At 43.0% G+C, this 19,411-nt stretch overlaps 2 protein-coding genes across 8 annotated transcripts in view; both read right to left on the bottom strand.

Annotated features, from left to right (window-relative positions):
* Positions 1-1,100: 1,100 nt before the first annotated feature.
* On the bottom strand, positions 1,101-9,668 carry cfap36 (cilia and flagella associated protein 36). 4 transcript variants are annotated; one of them, XM_076743649.1, is made up of 12 exons: positions 9,316-9,668; positions 8,773-8,837; positions 8,570-8,671; positions 6,381-6,495; positions 6,179-6,266; positions 4,780-4,939; positions 4,393-4,482; positions 3,831-3,936; positions 3,444-3,625; positions 3,059-3,202; positions 2,646-2,747; positions 1,101-2,149 (listed from the first exon to the last, which is right to left on the bottom strand). In XM_076743649.1, exons 1-12 carry the CDS (start codon positions 9,419-9,421, stop codon positions 2,066-2,068), a joined length of 1,344 nt encoding a protein of 447 aa, XP_076599764.1. In that variant the 5' UTR covers positions 9,422-9,668; the 3' UTR covers positions 1,101-2,065. The 4 variants fall into 4 exon arrangements, with proteins under 4 accessions (XP_076599764.1, XP_076599766.1, XP_076599765.1 ...); XM_076743651.1 differs by lacking the exon at positions 2,646-2,747; XM_076743650.1 differs by lacking the exon at positions 4,393-4,482.
* Positions 9,669-10,932: 1,264 nt separating this feature from the next.
* Positions 10,933-19,411, bottom strand: part of LOC143328561 (inactive phospholipase D5-like) — a 55,956-nt gene continuing 47,477 nt past the window's right edge. For all 4 annotated transcript variants that reach the window (XM_076743758.1, XM_076743762.1, XM_076743759.1 and 1 more), the window contains exons 4-10: positions 18,531-18,639; positions 18,170-18,297; positions 16,642-16,839; positions 15,943-16,079; positions 15,640-15,805; positions 15,458-15,548; positions 10,933-14,658 (exon numbers count right to left, since the gene is read on the bottom strand). In XM_076743758.1, coding sequence (XP_076599873.1) covers positions 14,108-14,658; positions 15,458-15,548; positions 15,640-15,805; positions 15,943-16,079; positions 16,642-16,839; positions 18,170-18,297; positions 18,531-18,639 — 1,380 coding nt within the window. In that variant the 3' untranslated portion in view covers positions 10,933-14,107. The remainder of the gene's footprint in view (positions 14,659-15,457; positions 15,549-15,639; positions 15,806-15,942; positions 16,080-16,641; positions 16,840-18,169; positions 18,298-18,530; positions 18,640-19,411) is intronic.

The raw sequence follows: 19,411 nt of genomic DNA, 5'->3' as shown, positions 1-19,411 counted from the left end.
GAGTAGATTTAGTGCACACTCTTGTTTCAGGAGGTTCCACTCTTGGCAGCCTTCTCTCAGACAGATCTCAGGTTCAGAGTTCAACTTGCATCAGTAACTAAAAGCTACCCATCTCGTCTGTGCACTGTAACACTGCTCGATGGTGAAACCTCTCACGTTTATTACTGAATGGAGAATGATTCTGCAGAGCTATTAGGGGCTTGAGGTGTCAGGGGCTTTTATCCCAGTTTGAAGGTCCAGAATTTTCAGTTTGATCCAGATCAGAAGTATTTAGCATTGTTCCACAGTTTACGTCTGATTTCAAGTTTTCTTTGGCCTGTCTGTGAAAACACCTGCAGATCAAGAAGAAGTCGAAGGAAACGATTCATCTCCAGTGTGATTCAAACTGATTGGATGAGCTGTTTTTATGAGTTATGATGAAGATTACTGAACCCCCAGTTCCACACACGTTCGTCAGAAGGCCATGAGGCGTTTCTCATGTTGTCTTCTTTGCTCTCACCACAGGCACAGAGAGGCAGATGAAGGGAATCAAAATGTGCTAAAAAATGCTAGATCACACATTTCTGTCTAGAACTTAAGAGTTAAACCACAAGCAGCAGGGTAGCACAAGTCAAATTATTATTGCCAATGTGCTTTTCAGGAGTTCATCAGTAAAAAGCAGCGAATTGTCTTTCCTCCTGTCTGTTCGCGTCACCCAACTGACTGTTTTTGCTCCCTTGATGAATTTGTACCAAGTGCATTTACTACCACTATCCATTCTTAACATTTGTATGAATTTATTTGATAAGTTTTGAAATTAAATGTGACCCTGACATTGAACTTGTGAATCTAGCGTTGTTTTAATTCACCCATTTGGCAATTGGAGCTGCTAAATTTCTAAATCTCTTCTAAGCTGTTCACTTGAGTCCAGGTGGTTGTATTTGATCAAATCTCCCAAACTTGACTCTTGAGGAAGTTTTAGTAGATATTTGTGGAAATATGACTAAATAATACTTTCAGGATATATCCATTTCTTGAAATAGTGCCTTGTTTTTTTTTCTTGTAAGAACTTATTCCACAGCAAGAAGACTCTTAAACACACACAAAGTCTGGAGTCCAGGTCATTTCTATAAAATGTGATTTATTAAACGGCATACATGAAATACTGAATTCCTCATAGAAAGCGACACGCTGTTGTCTTGGCCCCTTTATGAACACATGACAGCGTGTTCATCTTGACAACTTCCACAGCGCTCTTTGACTAGCGGGAGCTGCTACGGCGTTATCCGCATGTGATAACGGCTGAATGCTAACAACAGTGGGAAAACAAGACTGTAAACTTGTGCTAGCTAATGCTACCTTCACCTCAACATCTCTCCCAATCGAGCCTTTCACCAGCAACGACGCTTAATGTCGTGCCTGATGTTGAGTGCGTTTCACCGCATGGCCCGTTTCTGTTGTCTACAGAGAAACGAGCGCAGGGATGTGTCCAAAATCACTCCCTTGGTCACTGTTCCCAACATAGAATGAGGAGAAAAATGAGCTCTTTATCATGATTTGTCACCACTGCTGACCAGTTTAGTGTTTCATAATCAACATTCATCCATCTATCAATACTGAAGCACTGCATTATAAGTAGTGTACATGCTGTGCACATGATTTTCATTCCAAAGTGGGATTTTTAAAGTCAGAGTCCACAGTGGTGATGGAGGAGTGTCTGTCGTGATGTAAAGTAAAAGCCATCAGGAAGTCTACCAGCACCGGCCTCGCTGATCTGCGTGCTTTTCGGTTGGTCTGACATTTTCTCAGTCTCACAGGTGCGACTGTCTAACAGAATGCTTGAGTGCTCTCTTAGGAGAGGAGGCTGCCACATCCTGGTACATCCAAAGTATAAAAGGAGGTGAACCTCCTTTCTCTGAAGACAGAAGTGGAAAGGAAGACCTCATACCTTCTCTGTTATTTTAGAAGAAACCTGACCTGTGTTACATAAAGTGAATAACTGGCAGTGCGAAGGAAGCCGTGTGTTTGATTACTGGAGCAAACAGATAGAAGATATGAACGAGAATATTGCAGCTGGAGGGGGGAGTTATTTCCTAATCACTTCCTCTTTCAGCTTGTCAGCCAGATGTTTTCTCTTCTGCAGCTTCTTCCTCTCCTCGGCAGATATCTCCTGCGTAGAGAGAGCAGACCAAGCAGGAGGGTTAACAGTCGGAGACAATCATCATCACCGCCGGCTTGAGACAAAATGCAGAGGGAGTGAAAAAGCAGTGGGAAAGATGACTAAAACACAACCAAGCACACGTTTATACATGTAGTAGCCAGAAAGCTTAACAAAAGCAGCTGCTAGACTACTGGGAATGTGGTTATGCTGCACCCTTATTTTCAGGTTTTCAAACTGGCTTCAAATAATCCCATATTTAAGAAGCTTTCTACATCTGAAGATGAGACGTCGATAAATTATGATGCTAGCTGTCAATGCAAAACCTTAAGTGTACAAATAGCTTTTCAGTGGGTGTGATTTCAATCCACAGCGTAAATGAGACCTCATTCTCTTCACTTTGTGGCTTTAACAAGCAATTAAATGGAATAAACGAGCTCAGACTGCAGTCTAGTCCTCTGTGCATGAGGGATGGAGGCTGAAGAGGCAGAGGCAGCTGATGGATCACCTTCTGTTTGGAGGAGTTAGTAGAGTGTTGTGCTGGAGGAGGAGGAAGAGGAAGAGGAGAAGGGGTACGGGCCCCATTCCTCTGGGACTGCCCCACTGCCTCCTGACAGGCCAGACCAGGTCAGATACAGGCAGAGGGAAATGAAGAATGAGAACCCATTAAATCAGTCAGAAAGATGATGTCAAGACAAAGAAAGAAAAATCAGGAGGGAAAATCTGGTGAAAGCAAGAACGAAGTTTTGGAATTAAAAGAAAAAAAATGATGAAAGTATGAACAGGGAGTCTGAATCATTAGAGACACAACTCAAAGCCAGTGTTACCCTAAAGCCATCTGTAGTTTTATAATAACCAGTTTGGCGGTGAAGCCTGACCTCTGACCTCTCTGTGATGGGACACATAACAGGCTGTAGTTACCGGGGTGGTGGTGGGCGTCTCCTCTGGTGTGGTCGTCTGCTTGGGTTTCTGCTGGTCTTTTTTCAGCGCATGCAGTTTGTCCCGCTGCTGACGCAGATATGCTGCCCTCTGCTGGAGCTGCTCCTGCTGAGAGGCTGACAGCTCCTGGAGGGACGAGGAGGTGAAGGTGAAACAACGCAAACCGTGCACGAGCAAACCTTAGGCATGCTGCCCAGTTATCTTCTCCACTGTTAAGGTGGTGGTGGTGTTTCCTCACAGCAAGTAAATATATGGAGTACATATGTGTATATATACACACAACACTTTGTTTCTAATGACAAACACCTGACAGACACACGAGGCATCCTGTATCTCACCGGTGAAGCACTGCATGTAGCAGACTCACAGTATATGGCTTAGCAAAGCCGGCCTCCCTGCGCGCCTCCTCCAGCCACGCCTCGGCCGCAGCCCGGCTGTTGCTGCTCTGCTCCTTGGTGTCAGGACCGAGGCTGACGGGGGCTTCGCCACCCTTTACTGGAGCTCTCACTGCCGGAAGGACTCTGGACTCCACACCGTAACTGCCACAAGCTGTTCACACATATTCAGATCAGCTTTCTCATTGGCTGTGTCAGTGAAAAATCATGCGGCTTGTTTACTAGACAGATGTTAAGAAACAATTTATCTCCACTTTACACATGAAATATATCAATGTGGAAACCAGAGAGTGTTAATAAAACAAAGGGTAGAAGAGCTCAGATTTGGTGGTGAAGAGTTTGAAGCTCTTCTGAGTTACCTGGTGCTGGTTTGGACGTGGAGCTGCTCTTCGCTGAGCTCTTCTCATCTCCTCCTCCTGGGGCAGCCGCCTTGCCCTCTTGTTTTCTGACAGGTTTGCCGTTGACCTGGAGGCACAGCGCCACAGGCATTAATACATTCATTTACATTCAACCCATTACTGCAACACGTTAATGCTGGAGAGCAGCAGCTACAGCCCCAGAAACAGCCATCGGACTGCAGACTTTTGATACTAGATGAACAACCTAATGTCCAGGCTTTAAGTCTATAAAGCTACTGAATGACCAAGCTTCTATGCAGACTATGAAACTGAAAAGTTACTATCTGCCCTCAGGATGCAGTCAGACCTAAGTGTGTACCACACAGTGCGTTTTGGTATGAGAGACAATGCCTGATGCTCACCTGTTAACATGAGCAGGCCTGCCATGCCAAACATCTAACAAAAGGAACTTCAACCCTAATTTGATTTACTTTGGTATGGATGCATCCGTGGACTGGGCAGTAAACTGTGGCGTACTTTTACTTAGGTCACCAATTCAAAATGTTACTACATGTTGAGTTACCAGATTCAATTCAGCTGCAGTGTTTCCGTTCACTAGTAGGGTGTGGTGACCATTACTGCTGCTGCTGTCACCGTTCCCCTCAGCTTTGGCCTTGGAATGAACAGCACAGTGGAGACAGTGACACATTATGAAGGAGAGAAGGGATGTTGGCAACAACGATTTAGCACTGGAAGCATCGCAGCAAGTCCAAGTTGTTAGAATAATGATGGGAGATCTGATGAAGGTAACACAGATATGCTGCAGGATTTACAGACCCACCTCAGCTTTCATATCAGAGGTGTCTTGTTGGTGGATGTTGTACAAAAAGCCTCATGGGGCTCAAGCGTTTAGCCATAGTTTGGCTGGTGCACAGGTCTTATTTGGCTCATGCAGCTCATGATGCTTTACCTTGGCAGCGCTGCTCTGTTGGCTGGGAGCAGAGGTGGTATTCTGGGCTCCTCTGCTTTCTGCCATTGGCTTATCAGGGCAGCTGCTGGAAGTGGAACCACCCTCTTCCTCTAATTGCAGCCTCCTGGACATTTCCTCTTCATACTCCTCTTTTGATTTTCTGAGAACAAAGCAGCAGGGGAGAAAAGGTTTTCCTGTTGTTCAATGTCAATCAATTACCCCAAGAAAACATGATTTCCTTTGCAAAGCCTGAAATGTCTTAACCGGCCCTGCTAAGGAGCATTCAAGAGTCCACTTGGACTGTTTCAGAGTATGTTCAGTAGCCCAGGTGTGATAAGAACCTAGTTAATCTAGAGTTAAGCAGGTTCTATTGTTCATTAACCTTTGGCTAATGGCACAGATGACTAGAAACTAGAATAAGACACCAATGTCAGGGATTTCCACATGATAACCACGCTATGCCGTCGCTTCTCACAGGGATCACCACACACAGATCCTTTAATTTGATTTATTTAACAACTTAAATTGTCTTAGAGGGCACTTCCAGAGAGCATTTTCCAGTATATGTTTAGTTATGTTTAGTTTATGTTTACTGGTATACAAACAGAGAGAGAGATCGTGTAAAAGAGCAAACTACAAGGATACTAAATGTGTGACAGGAGAGTTGCATTTCAGTATCTTAACCCCAGTCATTCCAGCTGTGACTGCGTGAGAAATCCTGTAAAGATCAGTATAGAATGAAAGTCAACTTGCAGACTTCAAACTTGCCTCAGATGGGAATCCAAATCCAGCACAGCCAACATTTAGCTACTTTAAAATGTTCAAGGTATGTTATCATTGCATGGTGATGCAGTTGCAATCAGGAAATAAGGGAAACAACTTTTTCATGGTGCATTCAGGGGCCTGTAGTGAAGTCAGCTGCAGGAAAGCAGTGTACTGACAGTATATCTGGAAGGGAACAAATGCAGGAGAACACAGAGCTGATAAGCAGCCAGGGCACCCTGATAAGACAAAAGGGATAAAAATACTATTTTCCTCTCAGTTGCTTGTTTAGTGTCAATCCCTCCAACCTAAATTAGCCAGACCCTAAGGAGCTTAACTGCGGTCCCATTTGACTCAGTGTGTTCTACTTGGCCAGGCTGCCGCTAGGAAAATCCCATTAGAGAGCAGGGGCAGGAGCCTCTAGAAACCTGGGCACGTCTGGCCAGTGTGCCCACTTCTTCTGTCTTAAACTGTGAGATGTTTTACAGAGTATGTTTCCATGTCAAAGTAATGTAATGTTTCAGATTAAGATTTACAAATCCCAACGTGCAGACAGTCGACGTTGTGAGTGTTTGTTCTTGAGAGGTGGAAAGAGAACAAGGCAGGGTAGGATAGAGAGAAAGAAAAAGTGACTTACTTGAGAACCTCTTGCAGGATTTTCATCTCTTGCTGCTGCAACTCTGTCATCACGTCCACACCATCAGTGAGGCACTCTGGGAGGGCCCCTGCACATGTGCGCACACACATACACACAGGTATATTACTGCACTTGCAGGTGTATCAGTAGTGTTTTCCTGTTTGTGAGTGTGTGTTTCTGTGTATGTATTAATCCATCCTACCGTTCCTTTCTTTAATGACCCTGAGGGCTTGAAGCTGCAGCTCCATGTTCTTCTGGACCATCAGAGAGCGAAACATCTGGAAGTCATCTGTAGCCAGAACTGGCTGGAACACCGACTGAACAACAGAAACAACAACGACATATTAGACCATGAAAAAATCAAGGTAATGACGAATGAATGGCATTATGATTTGGTAAAGAGAAGTGCATGTGATTGATGATAAACTCTGAACATAATGTGCTTTTTGATGCCAGTCATCATTCTATAAGCTAAAGAGTGTCTGGTTACAGATTAGCTAACCATAACAAAGAATAAACAGTGTTCCTGTTTGGGTATTCTTGCCTTGTTTGCCCCTCGTAGATCAGGACAGAACGTACAGTAATTCCAGCATGGTACGCATCAACTCAACTCAAGTCCCTTCAAAAATTAAGCTATGTTTGCAAACAGAGTGGTACTTAGGCCTAATCTTTCACATTAGCACATTCTAATTATACACGATCAGCACTCTTAGTACAATTAACCCGGTCACCAGCTTCTCAGTCTGCTCAGCGTCTCTCTTTCTCCTCCTCACCATTTCCCTTTGTCAGTCACACTTATCCCATACTGCTCAAACCTACAGTACATCCTGTGTCTCTGAATAACTTAATCGCAGAGACAGTACAGTCAGCTACACTGGGTAAGTCTTAAGGTATAGGACACTGCATTACATTCCTGCAGGAGTCACCAGCCTCTGTCTGTCGTTCATGCCCCAGTTGTCTTCAGCTGGACGTCTAGACCTCTCCTCTTATCACTGACTGATCAGATTAAAGATCTTGCTGTGGCAAGTCACTGATTTTACAGCACAGCTTGGCAAGATTTGCGAACAATTTCTCATAGCGTTGATGCCAAGGAGCAGCTGAAAGACAACACTACACAACTTAGCTCTGCGTCTTCGTTTGACTGTTAGAATGTTTTGGCATTTTATATAAAGTTTCTGCATGGGTAAAGTGGAACAGAAGACAATACCTTCGCATACTGCCAACTGCAGCTTCTGCTATAGTTAATCTTTGGTTCAGGAGAGTTTGACCTGCTTTGTAGACATTAACGATTTATCTCTGTGGTAATTAATGAGATCCAAGTCTCCTGGGGGTTCCCATGAAATCCAGAGCTCCATCTCTGCCAATCTGGCACAGCCGTATTACACCTATTGATCATTGCCAGGGTTTAAGTTTAACTAATATTATCCCAAATTTCTTATTCAACCATTATAATGCACTTCTAAAACCTTGTGTGTTTTGTCTTAACCAGCCTGGGTGACCTGTTAGAACTTGGAATATAAATAATTCAGTTCAGTTTTATTTATATATCTCAATGTCTCAGGACACTTTCCATACAGAGCAGGTCAGGACCACATTCTTAATTTACAGAGACCCAACAATTCCCTCATGAGCAAGCACAGTGGTGAGGAAAGAGACATAACACATGCACACACATACAAAGTACAACTTTAATCCACAGCACCTAAATGCCATGGAAGTGCATTTTTGGTATGTGGTCCCAGTTGTACCTGAAACCCCAAACCACAACAATGTATATTCCAATATAAAAAAGCTACACAAGAGTAAAACATGCTCAAACAAGCATGGGTAGGCCACTGGGCACCAGCAGCAGGGTTGACAATCACTGAGGGAAGGAGCACACCTGTTTGCTGACGACCTTCCAAACACAAAGGCTGCTTTCCAACATTAGTGCCACCTTTTCAGAGACTCATCACGAACCGCCAGTTTATTAACTCTCTGTCCTTGTCCTAACAAGACAATTTCTGGTTTTTGAGTGAATTAGCAGCAAATCTTTCACCCATCTTCACTAATGCACAGCTACTGTGGAGGCATGCACTTTGCTTGGTGCAATATACACTCAGGATGCTGACACTTCATCCTGACAAAGTCAGAGCATTTAAATAGGACAGATCTAAATATAAGGTTGGATGAAACCATAAATGTGGTTGTAGATTATGTCACAGACTGGATTCTCAAGTTTGCTGATTCATCAGAAAAGCACAGGCCTGCCTTGAAGGGGGAGACCAAGCCCAACTATGTTTGGCATCATGCAAAAAGCAGCACAAATGGGGTTACGTAAGCAAATCCCATCCTTGATTCTCCATTCAGGTTAGCTGGCAGCCGTGTACGAACAGAGGCAGCTTAACGTACCTGCAGTGTTTTGGACTTGGCAAAAGGAGAGGTGCACGCATCCAGAAACTGCTGCTCGTTGATGCCAACCTCCTGCATGTAATTATCCAACAGCTTCTCCACCTAACAAAAGCAAAGCAAAGCAAAGCTGCTTACATCAGCACAGTTTCATGAGTCAGCAAGGTAAAATCTTTCAGTTAACATGTTTGACAGACTGTACTCACCAAGTTCTTATACTGCAGATGGATTTCTGTGTATGATAACTTATTTTCATCTTCGTCATCAAAAACTAAAAAATAATAACATGTTAATGTTAGTAATTCAGCATTAATACCGTGCCCATGGGAGACATTTTAAATAACACATCGAAAACTCTCTTTATCCAGCTATAACACTGCCACTGAGTGTTTCTTTGGGGGCTAAAGTTTCAAACTAGCTAGCTAGCTAGTTAGCTTGCTAACGTTACCTTCTCACCTTTACTGAGGTGTGACTTGCTACATTTATCGTCACCTGTGGGCTTAATGTCGGGGCAAATGTTCTGAAATTTTAACTAACTCCCACCATGGACATGTATTAAGTAGACTGCTAAGTTACCAGGGGATGAAAATAACTGACATATCACAGAGTACAAATCTAGGTAAAAAAAAAAAACATCGCTGTCACGTTAGCGTTAGCTTAGCTACCGCGCTAACGGTGCACAGCTCCAGAAAGCCTTTACCGTGCAGACATATGAACAAGACCGAGCATGTCGGGTAACCTGCTTTTACCTGTGCATTTGTTTTCCATAAAGTCCGTGACAGGAATGACCCACTCGGGACTTCCCAGGTAACCAACGATGCTCTCTACAACCCATTCACAGTCATCCTCAGCCATGTTGGCTGCCGCTGGGTAACGTTAACAACAACAACACCACCAGCACAGCGTTGTTCTTCAGCTCAGCGCGTCCAGCTCCTCTGCACCGACCCAGGCCGATGGGAAAAGACATCTGGTTCACTGTCCTTCATAAGGTGGTCCCCATAGCGGTGCTGGTTCTCCTCTCCTGACGGGACGGGACGGTCTCCGAGAAGAAAAGCGCACTCATGAATTTCCAGTCTACAGTGGTGACGCCTAATCGGTTTCTAAGGTAACCGTTACGTCAGCGCGCTGCTGCTCGAGCCCAGGCAGCGTGGCAGCGGCCGCACGAGTCTGCTGCACGAGACCTTCTTCATTTCACGCCACCTTTTACCATGTTTCAGCAGTGTGCAAGCGTGAAGAAACACTGAAAACAACGTAAACATTTATGCAACAGTTTAGGACAAGTAGAGAAGTGGAGAAGTAAATGTACTGATACCACACTGTAAAAATACTCCGTTACAAGGGCTGCACTGAAAATGCCACTGTTGTAGTTAACGTGAAGTGGATTTCATTTGATGTATTTTGTACAGAACTGATATATGGATGCATCATACCATTTTTATTTCTCTTAGAAATCCATTCCACAAGCCTCCCTCATCAATTAAGCATCGACCAATCAGAGAGGTCAGATATAGTCATGCACAAACATGCCTGTGTGATACTTTAGACTTTAGACTGCTTCTTTATTGATCAAAATTTGGGAAATTATTTTGTTGCAGTAGCACTTAAACATACAGGCAAACACAGAATGTATATACAATTATTTAGAAAAAGTAACAAATTAATATAAACAGGAATAAAAATAAAATTATAACTAAGTAAAACAAAATATATAGTTATATAATAGGTATTATAATGTATAATACATATTAAAATGATATAATAAAAAGTACAATATAACTAAGTATATAATACCAGGATAGTTTGATCTGTTGTGTAGCACCTCTAACACTCCTAATGTTGTTTTTGTGAATAAAGGCCAAAGTATATTAAGATTTTTCAGATAATACTAAGTAGTTCTTAATGGTGGGAGAAGAATTCAGATCCTTTACTGAAGTAAAAATATTAATACCACACTGTGAAAACACTCAAGTAAAAGTTCTGCATTCAATACTTTACTGAAGTAAAAGTATGCAAGTAGTATCAGTAAAATGTGCTTTAATATGTAAATGCAGGTGCTGCTGTAACCTTTCAGTAAATTGGATTCTCTAGTGTGGAGAATAAGGTGATTATTATTGGTAATTATTCTGTCTACAATAGCCAATATGTTCCTGTAGCAACCTGAATCCTCCTCTGTGTAGCCAGAGGTCTCTCCATTAAGACTGCATACAGGGCCTGACTGACAGCCACAGTGCAGTGATGTACTAAGGATTAACTTCTGAGGTAAGCCAACTCGCTTTAATTAACAGCGTTTCTGTTAAGGAAACACAGTTAACTTATATTTAAACACGCGCACACACAGAGACACACACAAACGCACTCACAAACACAAAAAGCTAAGAGTTTTTTATTAAGAGTAAAAACTTAGCAATCAGATAAGTCAGTAGTGTGCATTAACAAGGGTTGTCAATAAATATACATTCCTTCTGTATTTTTTAAAGGTATATAAGATTTCATTATTATCATGATCTCTAGAAAGGCTCATAGCTACTGTGCACAGTTCATGAAGGCAGGGCATGCAGGCAGCAGTCATGCCGAAAACAGGTTCAACAGAATAAAGGAAGGCAGCATTAAAAAGCTTTTACAGTGAGCATTTAACATGAATCAGTCAGTAACAGTGCTTCATCCTTCTTAACCCTGCAGCTACCTCAAATCCATCCACAAGAGTATCTTCCACAGAGTGAGTCAGTGAAAATAGCCCATTTTTCCTTCATCTGGAGGAATGGTTGCACAACAGGTGACACAGAATTTTCATTTTTTTGCTTTGATTTCGTTGTAAACCGTTGCTGATCTCAAACGTTGGCCTCTGTGCACCGTGTGTTCTGTGTTCCAGAGCTACAATAAGTCTCCATTGAAAATATGGCATTAAAGGTGTCGTCCTGGTCCCTGTTCACTGGAATACAGTCACTGTTTTTGATGATCAAAAAAGTCTGAAGACAAATAAAACAATCATAGTTAATAGCAGCATAAACGTTGTGAATCTGACTCCAGACCAGCTGTCAGATTACAAGCAGTGTGGTGATGTAGCGCTTTGTGGACATTATTACTGAGATGATGCTCTTAAAGTTCAAATGGAACACACGATTGTGTTTGCATTCATATACGTGTTCATATAAGTGCCATATACGAGTTATGTATCTGTTTATAAGAAAGAGAGAAAGTGTTCGATTGCACATACAGCAGCAAAGGATGTCATTTTTTGATTTTTGCATGTTAGAATAAAACATGTAGTTGTTATTATTAATCTTGTTTAATACTTGAATGTGTTCTATATAAGCTTCTCATTTTATGTGTGTTGTTGTGTTAATCCTGTGACCACCTCAAACCAAGAAATAATAGTTACAGCCGTAGTAATTCCAGTTCTAACTTTAGCAGGAAAGTCCTTTACATTTTCAGCTAATGTCTCTGGTTTTTATACATTTTCTAAGAACTGACACATAAACAGTGGTTGTGAACCAACATGTGCTCTTGTTCTAGACTGAGTTTTAAATCATATTGTAGCAGGTAAGTGAGAAGAAATGTTTCTCGTGACATCCTCTAGATGGCAGAAGTTGGCCATCATGAGCAGATGACCACAGTGCGTTTTTGACTGACAAATGTTTGACTTTCCACCGGCATCAGGTTGAGCTACACGTGTCCTGTCTGTCCACCGAGGAAACATGTTATGACTCACTGTAAGACAGAACCGAGTCTGTGTCGTTACACTTGACCAGCCGCACAGACAGAGCAGGCACAAATACTGTATACAGAATACTGGTGATATCCACCAAATGTCATGTGATATATCATTTTACTACAATGGCTGCTTCTTTGTAATCATTTCTGGTTGCAGCTAAACCTTCTCTATAGTGTGACTGTAACAGCTTCAGTATTTTGTTGTTCTTTCTGCACAGACAAACGCTGATGACTGTGCTGACTTCACAGTAAATCACACCCTGCATATTGTTGATGAAAACATCCACATGTGACTCTCTCTGGTCCCATTTTTCTGTTTCTTTGATTAATTTGAAAGTTAAAAAATATGTTTATGTCATAATCCCACAAGCATTGTTACAAAGAGTTGCACTCACAGCAAAGTGAGTGTGTAAGGTCTTAAATTCACATGCAGTCATTCAAAATGCAAATGAAAGTCGCTACAAGCGCTCAGCCGAGGGCAAATCAGTGGTTCTTTTCTAACAACCATGTATTTTTAGCTCTACACCTCCACATGGTAACGGTGAAATATATGCAGTCACAGGCGTGACATTACAGACCACCACGTCCTTGGGGTTAAACTGCAGCAACTGCAACTGTCAAGCTCTGTTAAAAATTCATTGTATTGATTTGGCTGACAGCAGAGACCCTCTGGCCCCTTCTTCTAACTGCTCCTTCAGTATTTGTTCAATCAGTCACAACACTGCATTTCGAAGAATACTAAAGATAACCTTTCACTTCCTTGTCTTTGCCTTTGATTTGTATATGGGAACTGGAATGATTACCTATAAGGACCCTTTCAGATCAATAGTCCCTGTTCCTCCAGGGACAGACACCCGCCTTCTATTTAAACTAAATGAGGCTGCAGTTTTTCAGTGTTGCCACTGATTGAAAATTCCAGGCCATAGTACGTTTGGTGTTATGTAAGAAACACAGTAGAACAGGTGCGTCATCTGATTCAATTAAACATCCATTAAATAAAACATTCTGATACACACATCGTGCTGTGGAGAGATGTGATGCACCGCGTCCTGGCTTATGTAACCAATCTCTGTGCAGCGTTCAGAGCTTGCGGTGGACATGATTAGATCAATCCCTTTAGAGCCCCACTACCTCAACTGGGGGGTCAGCACTCAAAATGAGCTACAGGGTTGTTTCCATTATAGAAATAATGGCAATGTTGTTCAATTTCAGTGTGTTTTTGTGCCTACTCTGCACTATTTACATGAGGCCAAAGTATCTACTGCCAATCTGGGTACAGAGGCAATAACAGATCCACATCAAGTAAAGCTGTGTAGTAAATCTTCCACTACTAACTGCAGCGAGTGTAGCTACACGTGCTGCACTGCCCCCCATCTCTGCATAGGCATGCAGGTGTCATTCCTGCTTTTAAAGGGTGATAATTATGACTACCACAAACGGCTTAATTAGGCAATCAATAAGAGTTCATATGTTTCCTTTGCTTGAGAGACCTCAACAAGGAGAGAAAAAAGATTAAATAAGTAGCAAGGTTATTATTACAGTGTATTAATCAGTGTTCCTTCTAGACCAAAATATTTCAGCTTCATTCTTAAAAAAAAAAAAAATCCACCAAAGTGCCCGACTGCTGTGGAGCCTTCGCTCTCCTTCCTGAGTTCTTCCGTGCACGTCAGCAAGTCCGGCAAACCAGATATTACTCAAATCTTCAAAGTATTTCTTCAAAATGGCAATAATAAAATGCTACAAAGACGCAGTGCGTTAAGTCTGTTGTCACTGGAAGAGAGCAGTTCTCCAAACATGCCCCAGTGAGAAGGACCCTGCTGTGCTCTGTGGTCACAGGGACCCGTTGGAGATCTCTCTGCTGCCGCTGCTCTCAGCTGACTGACTGGGCGGACCCATCGGATTGTCGCGGTAATTATCTGTGACTTGTACCTGTCTGTTGTCCGGGTGACTCATTTGGACTTGTCCCCTCTCTTGGTAACTGTCCATAATTGGCGCCAGTCCGTTGGCCATGCCTTGGTGATTCATTTTGCTTAGCCTGTCATCATGGTGCCTTGTTTTAATTGGCATCTTTCCATCGTCTTTGTGACTGTTTCTCATTGGTGCAGGTCCGATATCGTGCTGGCCAGCTCTGACAGGCACTGGCCCATTATCCAGGTGGCTAGTTTTCACTGGCACCAGCCTGTTCATCTGGTGCTTGTTGCAGACCGGGATCTTATTGGCCTGCAGTGAGCGGGTGTAACGTGAAAACCAGTCCCTCTCGAAAGCAGCCCGTAGCTGCTCCACCACTGTAGAGTTCCTCTCCTCGATGCCCTCTGGCTGACTGATCACCAGGCCTACTCCTGCGTTAAAGGTGAACTCATTCCCCACCCAGTCGAGGTTACCTGTCAGGACCCAGATAAGAGCTTTATGTCAGAAATATCTCGTAGCCCAACAAATAAGACAAAAACACCATGATGGCCAAATAATCAGCAGAATTTTTAAACACTGCCATGAAGTATCAGTGGATAAATCTACTGAATGCTCAGTAAAGTGCCCTGTTTTCAACTTCCAGGAAAGATCAATTTTTATAGTAATCGTTCATCATTTTCCTACCTGAGAGTTAGATGATGAGACGATGATGAGATCGATACCACTTTCATGTCTGTGCATTAAGTACAGAGCTGGAGCCAGGAGGCGTTTGCCTTAGCTCAGCATGAAGACCGGAAGTAAAGAGCTCGCTCTCTCCAAACATCCGAAATATGAATATCAGCCTCTCTGAAGCTCACAATTAACATGTGATTAATCTATACACAAACAGTAAGTTAAGTGCTGTGACTCCTTTCAGACTTCCTGAAGCACTGGGCGGATGTGTAAACTTTTCTTCATCGAGATATAGTTGCACCATGTAATTCCCTCTGCAACCACAAATTCTTACATGAGGCTTCCAGGCGTTTGGAGAAAACCAGGCCTGCTCTGACCCCCCGCTTCCAGTCTTCATCCTAAAATACGCTCACCTCCTTTTGGCTCCAGCTCCCTGCTTAATGCACACAAGAGTGGCATCGATCACCTGCTTTCGCTCTCGTAAATAAGTAACCGCGCTTCCAAAAATACTGAACTTTTCTTTTAAGGCAGCCAAAAAGGAGACAAGTGAGACAAGGAAGTGAGCAGGATGCTGTCGTAAAGTGTGGCCGATGAGCTCACCTAAATAAATGGCTCTGTCCGTCACCATGAACCTGTTGTGGTTTATCCCCTGGAGGCTGCCATCCCTCTGCACTCTGGGGCTGAAGAACTTCTACACAGACACACACACACACCGTGGTATGAGTGAACATTGATAAAGTGTGTGTAGAGTTGAAAATAGTACATAGTGGCCTTGTGCTTACAGCCTCCAGTGAGCAGTTGGCCTGCTCCATGCACAGACTCCTCAGGGACCAGATGAAGTTGAATGTAAGCGGATGAGTCTTTTCCCAGCAGCTTATCAGCAGACGAACACGGACCTTCCGCAGGATCAGAGCCTCCCGGATAACACTGTCGATACGAGACCAGTACCTTGGAACAGACACAGACAGACACGAATGCATACACAGAGTTTAGTACTTGAATCAAAGCAAGGCATCCAAACTTTTAATGATAAATGCCCGTCACATCATTCCAAGCAACTCTGGCAGTGGTGCAGTGGTTCTAACCTGTGAGCGTTTCTGCTCAGGAGGGGCAGGTAGTCAGTGATGGAGATATATATGAAATGGTGCGCCTCCTGGATGACCCTGGAAATGGCTTCAAGATCATTGCTACGATCTTTGGGGATGAAGACATCTGGTGAGCTCTGTCATCAGACGAGGGAAAACAGCAGAGACAATTAGCAACGAGATCGTCAACACTATTAACGTCATAACAACAAATTCAGCTCTCATCATCATCACTGTTCACCATTAGGATTTCATTGCCTTTGTTTTGTGTGTGTGTGTGTGTGTGTGTGTGTGTGTGTGTGTGTGTGTGTGTGTGTGTGTGTGCATGTTTTGAACGCCTGAAAAGCCTTGAAAATTCAGTTTTAACGTCTTGCTGATAGGCACCTGTGAATGTTTAGCTGTGAGTACGTGCTTTGAGTGTGTTTTTGTGTTATATTAATCTTATAGAGATGTACAGCCCAGCCAATTCAGCTGTTTCCTGCTGCGGGAAGAACGACATCACCATCGCTCATCTCTGGGAAGAAGACGACACTGAAAGACACAGTGTCCTGCAGAGACACCCTGTGTGAAAAATGTACTCTCCCACATCACTGTCACCTCCACTGGAGACGGCTGCTACTCTTCACTGTGCTGTATACAATCAGTCCCTTCTTGAAAAACATGAATATCTGCTCTGCAGCTGATATAACTGTGACTTACAGAGATGTAGGCCTGAGCCTTTGTGCTGTTGAGAGTGAGTTCCAGCGGAGCGTCCCTGTTGAAGAGGGCAAAGAGGCGTTTGGACCAGAAGGAAGGGATGAAGTCTTTATACTGGAGCCCCCAGTAGAGGCTGAACACTCTGTGGAGGTCCAGAGCCAGACAGCTACAGTTGTACACCAACACACCCAGCTCCTTCCTCTGGAGAGTAAAGAAAATCTCAGATCACCAAAAGCCAGGAGGCGGCCATCATTATCACCCTTACTGTCAAGATCTTCAACAAAAATACTGTCTATCATCCCTACCGATAATCATAACCTGTCTGTTTCTACTCTTTCAATACTTTCCACTTTCATACACACACACACACACACACACACACACACACACACACACACACACAGTGTCATATTGTCCACAAGTCACAACCAATTACAAGCCTTCGCCCATCATCACAGCAACAGCAGCGAATAAGAAGGCACTCTTTTCTCTCCTCCTAATTTTCTCTCTTTGCTCTCTGCTGCATTTTCATTTCAAAGAAGCACTTCAGGTTCCCACCTTTTACCGTCTCGACTGCCATCTCTCTCTCTCTGTCTCTCTGCACATTCGTTATCTCCCTGCAGTGTCTACATTAGCAAAATATTCCTACACAAAGCTTAAATCATACTTTTTAAAGGCATATTTGACGCTATTCTATCTCACTGAAAACACACGAACATCTCTGAAATGGACTAAAAATACAATCCATAACTTGACTTCATTTTGGGATGCATTTCAAAAGAACGTCCAAATAAGTTTGGAGATGGGGTGGCCACCTTGAGCACCTTGCAATTCATCCTAAATCAAAGGCCTTTGTGTCTCTGGGTGTCTAAAGATAGATAAAGCTGCCTAGAAAAAGGGGTCCGTGGTTTAATGAACCATGCAAGAGACTCAGCTTTGAAGGAGAAGATGAAAGAATGGACAATTTCTATTTCCAGATGCCACCCCACCTTGCATGCCCCCACTAAAAGCACCAACCCATCCATTCCACCCCAGTTTTTGAAGGAGAAGACCTGAAACTTGTTCACAAATACAATCTCACTATCTGCACAAATGTGTTTGGATCGGGTTCATAACTTTTACATATATGCAAGTGTGCATTTGTAGAATGTGCCAGTAAATAAAAATGCAACCTCCAGGGCAGCTGTAAACATCTATTTTGAGTAATTGTTCAAAGTAAAGGACTTATGTATTACCCATGTCAAATGTGGCTATATTTTCTAAAATAATAGACCCATGGTTATGATATTACTGCTTTTTATTTCATCCTTTTACATCAGAAGGCTGGAAACTTCAGATCCAGAATTTATATAATCAAATCTCATATAAATCAGTCGGACACAAAATGCCAACAGAAGGTGTAAATGAGCATAATTTCTATTACAATGCAGCAGCATTTTCACAAATGTGGGTGAGTATGCGCATGTGTAAGTATGGGTGTGTGTGTGTAGAAGGACTGGATGTGTGTTTGTGTGTGTGCTGTGGTGTGTACTGTGGCCAGTGATCTCCAGTCCATGCTGGCGCTGCCGATGTAGAAATGTCTCCTGTCGACCACCCAGAAGGAGGAGAGGAGGTGGCCTTTGGTCAGCGCTGTCGTGTTCACATAGTGGACCTCAGCATCTGGAAACGGAGCGCGAGAGGGAAAGATAAACAGAGACTGAGTGAAAGACTGAAGGGAGGAAAAGAAAGACGGGAATAAATGAAGTTACAGACGGAGGGAGAGTGAAGGAACTGAGCAGGACAAATAGGAAGAGCGAGCAGTCAACAGAATAAACAGACAGCATGTTTCAACACACACACACACACACACACACACACACACACACAGAATGTATAATACAGTGGGAGCTGACTGTGTCTGGCGAGTGTGCTGAGCTCAGCCGAGTCGATCATCCCGCTGGAGATCTTCAGCTGGATCCCTTTGGCTTTCAGCCCCTGCAGCCTGGACAGCAGAGCCCTGCCCTGAGGGGACACACATCAAAAACCTCTGATTCCCATGAAATCCATGCACTGTGTGTTCAGCCATGATTCTTATGTATTGTGTACATTTTCTTTAAAATTGTGGCTCCATCAGCAGCCATTTATTTCTGTGCTCCATTTCCCAGAGGTCCCGTTTCTGCAGCCTGCAACTGTGATCGATCAAGTATATGTATTTGTGGGTGACGCTTTTCTTTGTTTGTGCAGTCCTGAGAGCCACCTCTGCTCAATCCAAGTGCCTAATTTACATACTTACAGCTATAATAAATAAATGCAAAATAATAATAATAGTAATAAATCCCAGAAACTATGTGTAGGATGAGTGACTGTCAGGAGAAACCTTTATTTTAATTCAATGACCAAAATACACTGAAAGCACAAAATACTCTGAAGACGTTAATAACCAACATCTTTTAATGAGAAGATTTGATATTAAGAGGCAACTCTGGGCTGAAGTGCCAAAAACTGCAGTTCTTCAAATGGCCACTTGATGCTGGCTCCAAAAGTGAGTCATTCCCCATAGACCCCCAATTTTATGAGATGAGCTGCAGTACTAAATCACTGAAGTGCCCCTTTAAAATGTAGAATGTAGTCTTCACTGCATGTGTGCATGTGCTTCTCTGCAGAAACTTTTAAAAACTTATTCGAGATGAGTCATGACTCTTCGGTGTCTTGAATTTCTTCCATTTTTTTATGATTTGAGGCAATATTGCTGAGGTTACTTTTTAAACAAGACAAAGTTAACTGCAGCTGAACT

Source organism: Chaetodon auriga, chromosome 11, assembly GCF_051107435.1.
Source record: "Chaetodon auriga isolate fChaAug3 chromosome 11, fChaAug3.hap1, whole genome shotgun sequence".
NCBI lineage: Eukaryota > Metazoa > Chordata > Actinopteri > Chaetodontiformes > Chaetodontidae > Chaetodon > Chaetodon auriga.
Note: the sequence above shows the minus strand (reverse complement) of the source record. Positions and strands in the feature narration are given on the sequence as shown.